Here is a 12,159-nt window from a genome sequence, read left to right on the forward strand (position 1 = left end):
GAAAAGACAGAGAGCACTCACTCCGTCCATAGTTTGTAGTCTCACATGACTATAAATGAATACAATACATTTGGAGGACAAATCCTTCATAACACAAGACTTCAGGATGAATGATAAAACATGGACCATGAATTTGTTTGGAAACATTTTATTTTTGACTATTACTAAAACATTCGTTGATGCAATAGAGTGTAGAAATAAGCAAAATTTATCATTGTCCAGTGAGTATCTGTTTAAAACTGAAGCATTCACTTTAACCTAAAGGTTATAATTTTAAGTGCATATGATTCTTAACAAAGACATTTGAAAGCAGCTGAAAAAAAGCTTTCAGATTTATTTCTAAGAAAATGGTTTGATGTTGTTGTTGTTTTTAAACGTCTCCTTAGTGGGTCGTTTTGCATCTTTCTCATAGACGATCTTTGCTCCACCTCAGCAAACAAGAATTCCTGTCATAATTTCTGTAAGCGCCTCCATCATCTGTAAAACCCTCCATGTTGGAGAGCTTTGAGCTCAGGCATTATTCCTGCTTTGACTTTGGTTTCTTTCTTCTTAAAGTTCAGATGACAGCAGTTTGTGTGCTCGTTACCATAACAGCAGATTTAATGGGCCAGCCACAGAGACCTCCAATTGTTCTCAGTATTTCCCACTGCTGCTGGAGAGAGAGGAGTTCAGCCTGACAGATCAGAGAGGGAAGTTTTTTATGCAATAAAGTTTTGTGGGATATGTCTGAATAATTTCATAGGAAGTGGTCAAAGGTGTTTTTATGTATATTTATTAAGTGAGATGGGGAAAGAGAACAACACAGTGATAGTAAAACTAGAACCAGGTTTCCCACTAAATATAGAAGCAAAGAAGCAATTTCCCAGGATGAGCACAGTGAAGTCAAAGAAGAGGATAAAGAAGATCACATCGGACAGCAGGTCCACCACAGATAAGGACGGGACTACATGTGAGATATCAGGGAACATAATGAGGCTTTGTGTCAACTTAATGCCGGTTTTAACCTTGGCTAAGGAGACTGAGCAGGAGGAGGAAGACGAGAAAGAAGAAAGCAACACCTCCATGAGTCGACAGGAAACAGAAACCAGCAGCAGAGACCCATCTGTCAGCAAACTAGTGGAACAGAAACAAAACGCAATTGACCTCCAGTCAGGATTAACCTCAGAGAGAACAACCAAAGCAAGACTCTCACTGACTTCTCCATTTCTGCCGCCGCCTATAAGCGAACCAAAACCATTTGATCAGAGCTCAGGCTGTCTCACTCCTCTGCCTGCCATCACTGTGCATCAACAAGCAACAACCAGCTCTGCAAAGCTTGGAGCAGAAGGCTTTGGAGGCAGTGGAGCAGTTACAGCGCAGGCTTCAGACATCAGGCCCTGGATAGACAATCCCCTGTTCTCCAAGAGTGTGAGTTAGTTTCAGATCCATTCACTGGGACATTTTCTGAACATAGTGGTTCCTGTCCTTGATGGAAGTGTATTAAACATTAAAGAGGCAGTCTACTGATTTAGCACAGGTGAAGGGTTGAGGGGGAGCACCTCAGAGCCTGTAGAAATAGTAGATGTTGAGCATCAGAAAAGAAACGCAGCATGTAGCAAGCTGGGACAATGTCTAAAAGAAGTTGGCAGCTTAAAGATTGGATTGTGGGAAATGTAGGCTTCCAGTCAGGGCTTATTTAGCATGAGCATATGCCTGTCTTTATATGGGACTGCACAGCATTTTTATCCTTTGTCCCTCCCGCCCCACAGCTTCAGAGATTGTCCCATATTTTGAGTTTGTTCTTTTCTGTGCAGAGATTGGCTGAGGTTCAGCTTCCTGACATCACCTTGTCCAGCCTGAATGCACTGCTGCAAACTGTCACATACAGACTGAGGAAGAAGAGGAGAGGGGCCGAGGAAGGACTATGGAGACAAGACCGGACTGATCAGCTCCTCGTGGCCTTTACAGATCAGAGCAGTGTCGGGCAGCAGGATGGGAAGCGGGGCAGCGTGTACGTTTGATGGATGTTACAGTTTCCATTAATCTTCAGGGACAGCAGTCTGTCCAGTTAGATAGCAGAAACAATAAGACAATAAGGGGATGTGTTTGTAGGGGATTTTCTCTAGTTTTTCCTCTACTTTATAATTTCATGTCCTTGTCACTAGTGGTAGCATGAGACAGTACCTACACATGTAGTCAAACTCCTTCAAGATGTGGTCAGAGGTTTTGCTGTCTCTCTCAATACAGTTTCAAGACTGTAGGAAATACCAGGAGATGGGCCTTCGCACAAGGAGAGCTGGACAGGGCAGTAGAAGGGCAGACTATTGTCTGAAGTGGGACAGCACTGCCACAGCCCCACAGAATGACCTCCAGTGGGCTGTTCACGGGCAGATTTTTCATCAAACTGCCAGAAATGCAGTCCACGGGGCCCTGATGTCCTGTTCTCACAGTCTAGCACCCTGCAGCTTGACTGGCCTTCATCAACGATATGCCTGCTCAGGCCATTACTGACCCACTGTAAACCCGGGACTGCTGGATGATGTTCCTTCAGGTCCCGCTGAAGGACATCAGGAGGTCACGGCATCCTCATGGAGTTGCTTTCATTTGTACCAAACCAGGAGGATTCACAGTGGTTTCTGCTTCCTAACTGGACACACTGGTATCCCTGAAGTTTAACTGATTCTGTGTCACACTGTGATGATCGAGCATTCCCTTAATTTTTTTTAAATATACTTTATTTACCCCAAGAAGTATGATGTCTTCTAAATGCTGATATTTATTTGTGTCGATTATTTCTTTAAGAAAATTATTTTTTTTATTGACTTCAGTAGTACGTAATCCACAGGAGCTGTTGACAGTCAGTGACACATAAAATCTTGTCAGTTAGTTAAATTTAGTGTTAATACTCCAAGCTGAACTGAACAAATATTATCACAAGAGCAAGTTTTATGCAGGTTTCGTGTGTGTACACATAAATATCTACACCAAATAAACGGTAAAATTTGATTCTACATTTTTTTCTCCTTTAAAACAGACGAGCTGGAAAAGACAGATCACCTGGTGCCTGCAGGGTAAACAGACAGATGAGCCTTCCTCCACTTCATCCTGCACCCAAAGCGCCTCTCATCTTCCTCAGGATGGTGCAGCCAAACCACCTGACTGCTCAGACGCCGCAGTGACTCAACAACCACACATAACTTGCAGATATTTTTAATTTTTTCAGAACACCAGACATTCTTTTAAGCTACCATACTTCAAGGAAATAACGTACATCTTACAGCTGATATTCAAGTAGAACAGCATATTCATTCCAAAATGAGACATCCAGCTTACAGTTTCAGTTCTGCAGTATTTCAGGGCATTTTAGTATAATTGTTGATCTTTTATTAAACATTTTCTGCCTTTTTTCCAGAGTTAGACAGGAAATATAAGAGAGGGAGCTGGGAAATTACAGCACGCAGCTGTAGAAGCCTTTAAGGTTACACTACATGGACAAAAGTATTGGGAGTAAGTCTGTACTGTTGAATTAAAGCAGCTAGCATGCCGTCTGTCTTTACAAAGATTCCCGAAAGAATATGCTGTTGGAGAGAGCTCACTGAAATTGAGCTTGGTGCAGTAACAGGACGCCACAGCCGCAGTTTGTGACATTTCTTCTCTCATAGATATCCCACAATCAGCTGTAAGTGGAGGAAGTGTTTGAGAATGACAGATGGTCAAACTCCAAACATGGCTTTGGTTTCCTTGGCTGCTCCACTACTTTTATCCATGTAGTGCACGTGTGCTAATCACTCACCCATCCAGCTGCCCCACATTGTTAAAAACAGGTTGCATTTTGGAATGAAATCCTTCTGATACGTCAGGTTTGTCTCATGCATATATATATATATATATATATATATATATATATATATATATATATATATATATATATAAAATGCCATTACAGTACGGTAACATTCAGCAGCCAGTGTGTCGTTTGTTAGAAAGAAACAAACACATAGTTCAGAATAAAAACAGTTGTTGACTGAAGGCAATGTTTTTGTCTCACTGATTGCTCTGTTTTGTTAAATATTACTTCTTTGATTGAACGTGGAATTTTTGGCATGTTTGACATGAATTTAACGTCTACAGTGACACCCGTGTATCTCATTTATCACGAGGTTTCCAGCTCTTTTAAGGAAAAGCAAGCAAAGTTAAGAACCCCCCCCCCCAATTCATAAATAATAAGATTAGTCTGCATAATAAAAATTTGGATAAATAAAAAACATTCAGATAAAAGATATAATAAAGTTGTTTTTTACAAAACAATAAGAGGTAAATTCTCTCCTCAAAAGAGATACTGTATAGTCCTGAAACAACCCGCCACTCAAATGCCCTCTAACCTATAAAACCACCTTGAGAATTAACATAAAACATACAGTCTGAATATTTCAGTATTCAGACTGAAAGAATGCTTTTTGTAAAACAAAGATGAGGTTGTAATAGGTCTAATGACTGAATCCTGAGCTACACTGCTCACTGGTTTAGCAGCGACCCCTGCATAACATTCATTCAGGACAAATAAACCAATGAGGAGTGATGACACTGACACAGAAAGAGAAAACACAGTGTAAGACTAATCAACCCATATACAGCTGGTAAAATAAGTTCTGAACGTGTCGCCAATTTTTGAAGTAAATCTATTTCTAAAGGTGCTATCGGCATGAAATCGTCACCAGATGTCAGTAACAACCCATCCAATCCACACATGCAAATAAATCAAACCACAGATGATAATAAATCAAGTTAATAATAAATTAAGTGTAATAATGAGAAATGACACAGGGAAAAAGTAGATGCAAAAGTCATGACATCAGCTGAAATCAGTCATTAGTAATTTGCCACTTAGTGCAAATGAATATCAGCTGGTTCAGTTCTAACTGATGGCCTATAAAATGTGTCTCATTACCAAGCTGTCATACAAGAAACATCTCATGATGGGTAAAACCAATGAGATCTGTCAAGACCTTCACATGCTTGTTGTTGCTAAACATACTGATGGGATTGTTACAGAAGAATTTTTAAACTACTGACGGTTCCAGTGAGCACTGTTGGGGCCATAATCGTGAAGTGGAAAGGACATAATTTCACCACAAACCAGTCACAACCAGTGGCTCTTTGCAAGACTCCAGACAGAGGAGCGAAAAGGATGATCAGAAGAGTTCTCCAAGATCTGCAAGAAGACCTGAAATCAGCAGGTACAATGTGGATGCACTCATCCATGATGGCCTATATGCATCCTTTTTTTTAAACAAAGTATTAAATCAATTTCAGTAACTGTGTTCAGCACTTTTTCCGTGTAATTTCTCATTATAACACAAAACATAATTTGTGGACATCTATTGTTTGATATGGTATAGTTTTACTGTCATCTGGTGAGGATTTCAGCAGCACCTTTAGAAATATATTTACTCAGAAAACTGATGCTTTCTGTACTTATTTTACTCGCTGTGGAGGGTAAAGAGTTACAGATGAAAGAGCTGAGCAAGGCACCGAAGTCATTACCACAAAGGACCTTCGGTTGTTTCTTTTAAAGCTTCTACTCTGTTTTTCTCAGACAGTAACATTTCAGTCCACTTGTCCACTGGCGTTTTCTTACTGATGGACTTTAAAGTGCTCATTTTTTCATGTCCCTGTGAAGACTTTGCAGCATTCAAATGACATACAGAGGGGAAGATGAAGCTTTTGTTTGTCTTTGGTCCGCTCGTTTAGTGCCAGTCCGCTTCATAGCGTGCTCTCCTCTGAGTTGCCGCCGACTATAAAGAGAACCGAGGGATCTTTGCTGGAACTCTCTGCTCTGCGTTTCGACCCACGAGATTTGCCTGATTCTCCCTGAAGACCGCTGTTACTGCCGTCTGATTCAGTGCTGGCCCTGCGGCTCACCGTAGCCACCTCCCGGGCCATTTCCTCTGGATGTGGTAGTGCGCGCATTGCCACAGAGCCAGATTTGCCTTTGCTAGATTTTTCTTTTTTCGGCTTACCCGCCTTTGACTTGCTGTCAGATGATTTCCCAGGCAGGTGTGGACTTTTGCTTGGTTGAGGAGGAACGATTGGTGGTTGTGGTTTATTGACGGGAGGATTAACTCTGTGCTCGGGTGCGTTTGGCTGTGCTGTCCCGTTACTGACGACCACATCTGTGAGGCAGTCGTCATCAGTCTGATCCTTGGCAAAGTTGACAAACACCTACAAAAGGTAAGGGGCTTTAGTATCACTGAGACTTATTCTTTCTTTACTGACCCAAGTCTTGTTTAATTATGACCAAGCTTTAAAGTGGGATTTGGCAGATCGGGTATCGCAGCGCCACATGTGGAGAAAATCACTAAGAAAGAATCACTTGGCTCCACTTACATGGGATCATAGGCCATGAGACTTACACCACCCATTTTGCAGAAATAGTCATTTTCCAAAACACTAAAGAGGTTTTTAAACCTTCATCACAGCCCTCACCTGGTCCAGCGTGGTCTGTGAAATGGAGAAATCAACGATGCCCAGCTCCTCGTAGTTGTTTGCCAGCACGTCGAAGACTCGAGCGAGGCAGCAGGCGTGCGAAGGTAGCTGGTACTGCAGCACATTCTGGTGCCGCTCCTTCAGCTCAATACTAGGAAAACACTCCTTCATGTAGGTGCTGACGGGACACGAGTCGGGGTCCGATTTGGTGTCTGCCAAACGAAGGATGATGGTGTATCCATCACCAAACCTGAAAGACGGGAAGGAACGAAGCACGTGATTCACGACTGTTACATGAGAAGATAAACTTCTCTGATCCTGACCTCTTCACGAATTTGTTCACATTCTGTTTTGAAAGGGTCAAGGCTATTTTCAGTACTTTTTTTTTTTTTTTTTTCTTTTTTTTTTTTTCAGTATTAAGTCAGAACTGGGGGTGAAATGCAAAACACTACAGGATGCACTTTCAGCCTGTCTAATGTAGACAACACACCAGACATTAAATCGGGGAGAAGTGCAGCGGCTCGTAGAGGTAAGTGGATATTGTTTAGCTGGTATCGGATCGTATGCCTATATTTGCTGTATCGCACAGCACTAGCGTTTGCTTACCTGTTCTTCAGGTGCTGCACAGACCCAAGACACCGAAACCTGCCGTTGACCATGATGGCCATCCTGGTGCAAAGTGCCTCGCACTCCTCCATGCTGACAATACAAACATTTAGAGACGGCAGTAAATATTTTGCCTTTACAATACAAAACTCCATCGGGAATGAAATAAAGCTGAACTGACTGGTACCTGTGTGAGGTTAGCACTACAGCTCTTCCCTCTTTGGTGACACTGAGAATGCAGTTCCACAAAAATCTTTTGGCTTTTGGGTCCATGCCAGTGGTAGGCTCATCCTGACAAAAGGTGGTGGGGGAGCATAGAGGAGATACGGAGTGAGATATAAGTTAGGAATATTTTAAGGATGAAGGTCATTCAATAATAACCGCATCATCTTTTCTATTAAGCTGAATCATCACCAGGAATATGACAGGTGGAGACCCGATGAGGGAGATGGCTGTGGAGAGCTTCCTCTTGTTGCCCCCGCTGTAGCCTCCAGCTTCCTGATCGGCATACTGAGTAAGCCCCAGCTTCTTCACACCCCACTGTGCCACCTAGAGAACAGCAGAGAAACTGCTGACTGTAGCCAAACTTGATACTTCACCTCTTGAAATAACATTTAAAGATGACAAAACCTAGATTTTTACAATGGCCACATATTTAGCTAAATAAAAACACCAACTCTTCAGCATATCTTCCTTCATAAAACTTTAGCTTGGGAATTTTACACCACCTTAGAGACGAACTCCTCTGGCACCCCCCGCAGGCGGGCGTACAGCTCCAGATGTTCCCGACCTGTGAGCAGGTCGCTGATGGCATCGAACTGTGGGCAGTAACCCATCAGCTGGTGGACCCGCTCCATTTCTGTCAGCACACTGAGAGCAGAGAAATAGCTGATGCAATATCTGTGGTTTGGTACAATAGTAGTTCTGTAGGGGCTGAAGTCACTGCAGCAGACACGCTTTGTACCTGTGCTGGCTGAGGAAAGCCTCTCCATGAGTGACAGGTGTATCTCCAGTTAGCATCCGAAATGTTGACGTCTTCCCAGCTCCGTTGACCCCAAGCAGCCCAAAACACTGGACGGCAGAGACATAAGAGCAGTATGCTACTACAAACATCTCTATTTATATACACACAGCTCAGTTATTAAGTCATAAGATAACAGAAGCTTTTACTAGCAGAAGCAACTATAGAAAAAGTAGGTCCATTGCTAGTAACGATGGTATTTTTAGATACTGCAGCACTACACTGTTCACTGCATCATTCCATGTTTGGCACTGATCACCACCTGCACTCATGTGTATATATCTATCTACTTAGCACTTTTAATTCTTATTCTTATTTTTATTTTCATGTCTATTTAAGCGTAATTTATGACGGTTTGTTTGCACTGAAGCACCGCAGCAATTTCCTAATGTTGTAAATCTGCTCAACATTTGGCAATAAAACCCTTTCTGATTCTGACTACATGTGAAAGTATAAATAGCAGTTACAGTGGTGAAAAGCAGTACCTCAAGTTGCATTTACAATATCATAAAACAGTCCCTGTGATAATGTGGCTGTAACTACATGGCTAAAGAACACAGAGCTGACAGCCAAAGGGGGTGTGTGTCTTCACAATCACTGGTGCGCAGATCCCTCACCTCGCTGCGAGGAATCCCGAGGCAAAGACGGTCTACGGCTGGCTTTCTGCCGGCTTTATAAACCTGAACAACAAGAAGCTTATTTGTTACACTTAAGCTGAAATTCACCACTCTGTGTCAGTGTAGGAGGAGGACAGCTCATCAGTGAGAGTCTCTCGAATGAGAAACATTTAGCTGCAGTAGAGTTAATTAGTGACCTAAACAAGTTCAGCGTTTACATTTCCTGCACGTTGTACCTTGCTCAGGTCGATCATGGTGAGGATGTCTGAGTGTGCTTTCCCACTTTTGACCCTCTCTCGCTCTCTCGCAACATCCTCATCCTCTGGACCAAGAGGAGGCAACTCAGGCTTAGTCCACCAAGGCCTGAACAAACACACAAGCAACCAACTCACAGATCCCACTTTTATTTGATTTTAGAATTTCTATCCATTAAACTGACACACTTGCACGGCAGCAATAAGAGGAAGGAAAAGGGAAACAACCTGAGAAACGAGTGCAGAGAACGTTAAAAATAGATTTATTTATTTATTTTTTTTACCTGTAGCGGATGAAGAATTTGTACTGAAGGAGTATGGTAAAGATGAAGAAGACGACACCTTCTACTGCCATTGCAAAAAGGTTCTTTCCTACAAAGTCCCACTGAAGGGGGTCCAGGCTTGGTTTGGTACCTGGAGGAGAGACATTACATCTATATTTAGTCTTTGTAAGAGCAAATAACTCTTGAGGCTGACTAGTATGTACCCAGTCTTTTGAACGCATCCACCATGGCCTGGTTTTTGGCCATGTCGATAAGTCCTCGTCCCAAACAAAAATGAGGGAAGATTAAAAACACCTTCTTCAGGATTCTGTTCACCTCGTTCAGATACTGGAAAGACAAAATCATTCACATATGATGTATTAGTTAAAGGTGCATTAAACAAAATTATGTTTCTACTGCAGAGAAATATTTTAAGGAACATTTCCTTAGTTAAGAAAATGTAAAACAAGAGGGTTAAAGCATAGTTACTGTTATTTACATATATTTATGCCTTACTTATTCCTAGAACACAGGTGAAGAAGTAATTGAACTTCACGCCTGCGTAAAATTTACCTCATCTACAAACAGCTCCAGGACGAAGGTGGCGATGCTGCCGTTGATTCCAATGAAGAGGTTGATGGAGGTCAAAAATACATAAGCTGTGCTTGGGACAGTGAACACAAAGGATGCTGGGTACATAAGAGGGGTTATGGACCACCCGTAGAACAGGAGGAGCAGGATAAGAGCGGGCAGGTTGGTCTCAGAAACGTATGACTGCTGCTGGAAACTGATGAAAATCAGCACCACCATGATAGCAGGAATGGTGTAGTTTAACTGGAAACAAAGAAAAAAGGGAAAACTATCCTGAGCCTGGATTTTTATCTAGTCAAGTATGTGATGATAGTCTAAAGGCCTTTACACACCTGACATGTAAAATCTGTACAAATATTTCGTGTTAAAAATGTTTCTGGGACGATTCTCAATGCAACTATTCATGCTCAGTAATTTCCCTGGACATTTATTTTTTCATACTGAGCTTGAATTTTCTGATTTCTTTGGGTCTGAATAAACAGCATTGATCAATCTGACCACTGCATTTGGCAACAAGAGCGCTCGTAGCTCAAAACATGTATTGGATCCACAAACAGTAAAATAATACTATTTTACTTCAGACACACAGCTAGACGCTTCTCCAGGTCAATCAGGTCTCTGAACTTATGTCTCTGCTTCCTCAGATGTGGAAGCCAACGAGAGCTCAAACTGTCCCACCGACATCCTGAAATGTGTGCGAAAGCACCGTGATACAGCTGCAACTCCTGGATCAAACCGTGAAATCTCAGTTTCTTCCTTGTCTTGTTCAGAAACATCAGGACCAGCTCATTATTGCTCAATGCTGTGTGTAATGGTCTTTACAGTGACAGTACCCTTTACAGTAGTAAATGGATTGATGAAACTTCCTGACTTACACTGATGCATACAAATCTGTCTGAGTGAGGACAGTTAACTTCTTCTATCTCGAGCTGTACTGACCATGTCCCAGGTAAAGTTGGCCAGCCAGTAGAGAATCGGTTTGACCCCGCTGACAAACTGCAGGTGTTTAGCTTTGCTGACTCGCTCCTCGATCAGAAAAAGGACGAAACTGGCCGGCACGAAGGACATGGCAAAGATCACACAGATGGAAACCAGGACATCCACCGATGTAGTCATCCTGAAGGAGAAAGCAGAGAAAAACACATCAGAGGACTGTGGACCTCTTTATTTTAAAAGAAAAAAAATAAAATATTTTTTTACAACAGTGCAGAGTTTAAATCCACTCTAATCTTCCCCCTCACATAAACAGAACTAATACAACGAGCACAAGAGCCAAACTGGTGAACTTGAACTCTCCACAGCAGTGAACTAACATGGCTACTTCAGTGAGCTGCTCCTTGGTGAGGTTGAGTGGGTGATTGTAGGCAGTGATGCCGTGCTTCCTCCTCTCAGGACCTGGCGGCAGACTCGCTCTCAGCAGGCCGTTGTTCATCACATTGACAAATGACACCATGGCGTGCCAGCCTTTGTTGTTGTACCACACCTGAGCACAGAAAAGAGAGCGTTTGAGCAGACACAAATATCTGGACGCATCACCTACATCGCTTTCTTTAAAGTCTGGGGAAAAACAAACAGAAGACACAAAGACAGATAAAAAGACGCTCATTTACCTTCACATTGTTTTCACTGTTCAGCCCTCCTAAGACCTCTGGGAGTCTGTGCAGCAGGTTTCCCAGTGAACTGTTCTGTGATGAAGCAAAAAGCAGACTCTCAGTGTTGACGGCTTTAATGGGGAATCATGTGGTGTGGGGGATGGTGGGTGAAGCTTTTTATTGTTATTAGCCGGTGCTCTGGTCAGGACTAGCTTTTCCTGGCACCAGCAGTAGAACTTCCAGCCCTTTTAAATATTTTACTTCCATTTTCCCTGCTTTTCTCTCTGTAAAGGTAGAAAAAAAAAATTAGTCTTATTAAAGCACTCATCTTAAGGCTCTCTGTACCTGTGGGACTCGGAAACGAGTCCTGATGGCCATGACCGAGTCTTGGAGATATTGGGTTTGAGATACAGCTCTGCCTCCGAGGGAGAAGCCTCCGTATCTGTGATACATTTTAGAAATAATACAAAGGTGGTTCAACCGAGTTCATTTAAAACAGTTCAAAGCATTTAAAGAAATATCACAGTTAAATAGAGCAGATATTTTGTATATTAGTGTAATTTAACAGCTTACCTGAATTCATTCACCCACTTCTTGGTTTTTAGGCTATTAAAGGCAGAGAGAGAGAGAAGCGATCACAGAGTTATATTCATGATGGAAAAATGCAAATCAGTCAAAGTTTATAAAGACATTTATGAATACTGTGAAGTGTTCGGTCAATTGGGATCAAAATTAATGATAGCTATTAGG

At 42.2% G+C, this 12,159-nt stretch overlaps 2 protein-coding genes across 3 annotated transcripts in view; one reads left to right on the plus strand and one right to left on the minus strand.

The window, feature by feature from the left end:
- The first annotated feature begins 5 nt into the window (after positions 1-5).
- LOC147313535 (uncharacterized) lies at positions 6-3,846 on the plus strand. The gene is made up of 3 exons (XM_086263175.1): positions 6-1,407; positions 1,794-1,990; positions 3,014-3,846. The coding sequence occupies exons 1-3, from the start codon at positions 784-786 to the stop codon at positions 3,156-3,158; spliced, it is 966 nt and encodes a 321-aa protein (XP_086119301.1). The 5' UTR covers positions 6-783; the 3' UTR covers positions 3,159-3,846.
- Positions 3,847-3,881: 35 nt separating this feature from the next.
- Positions 3,882-12,159, minus strand: part of abca7 (ATP-binding cassette, sub-family A (ABC1), member 7) — a 30,562-nt gene continuing 22,284 nt past the window's right edge. For both annotated transcript variants that reach the window (XM_086263174.1, XM_086263173.1), the window contains exons 33-49: positions 11,983-12,015; positions 11,755-11,851; positions 11,428-11,502; positions 11,131-11,300; positions 10,757-10,934; positions 9,800-10,060; positions 9,451-9,574; positions 9,248-9,377; positions 8,946-9,072; positions 8,710-8,772; positions 8,036-8,142; positions 7,800-7,941; positions 7,486-7,620; positions 7,259-7,362; positions 7,072-7,164; positions 6,466-6,715; positions 3,882-6,201 (exon numbers count right to left, since the gene is read on the minus strand). In XM_086263174.1, coding sequence (XP_086119300.1) covers positions 5,743-6,201; positions 6,466-6,715; positions 7,072-7,164; positions 7,259-7,362; positions 7,486-7,620; positions 7,800-7,941; positions 8,036-8,142; positions 8,710-8,772; positions 8,946-9,072; positions 9,248-9,377; positions 9,451-9,574; positions 9,800-10,060; positions 10,757-10,934; positions 11,131-11,300; positions 11,428-11,502; positions 11,755-11,851; positions 11,983-12,015 — 2,548 coding nt within the window. In that variant the 3' untranslated portion in view covers positions 3,882-5,742. The remainder of the gene's footprint in view (positions 6,202-6,465; positions 6,716-7,071; positions 7,165-7,258; positions 7,363-7,485; positions 7,621-7,799; positions 7,942-8,035; positions 8,143-8,709; positions 8,773-8,945; positions 9,073-9,247; positions 9,378-9,450; positions 9,575-9,799; positions 10,061-10,756; positions 10,935-11,130; positions 11,301-11,427; positions 11,503-11,754; positions 11,852-11,982; positions 12,016-12,159) is intronic.

The sequence above is a fragment of the Aulonocara sp. 'chitande type north' Nkhata Bay genome, linkage group LG15 (genome assembly GCF_057382095.1).
Source record: "Aulonocara sp. 'chitande type north' Nkhata Bay isolate Kocher_YH1m ecotype deep benthic linkage group LG15, A_spYH_male_GT1.1, whole genome shotgun sequence".
Classification (NCBI taxonomy): domain Eukaryota; kingdom Metazoa; phylum Chordata; class Actinopteri; order Cichliformes; family Cichlidae; genus Aulonocara; species Aulonocara sp. 'chitande type north' Nkhata Bay.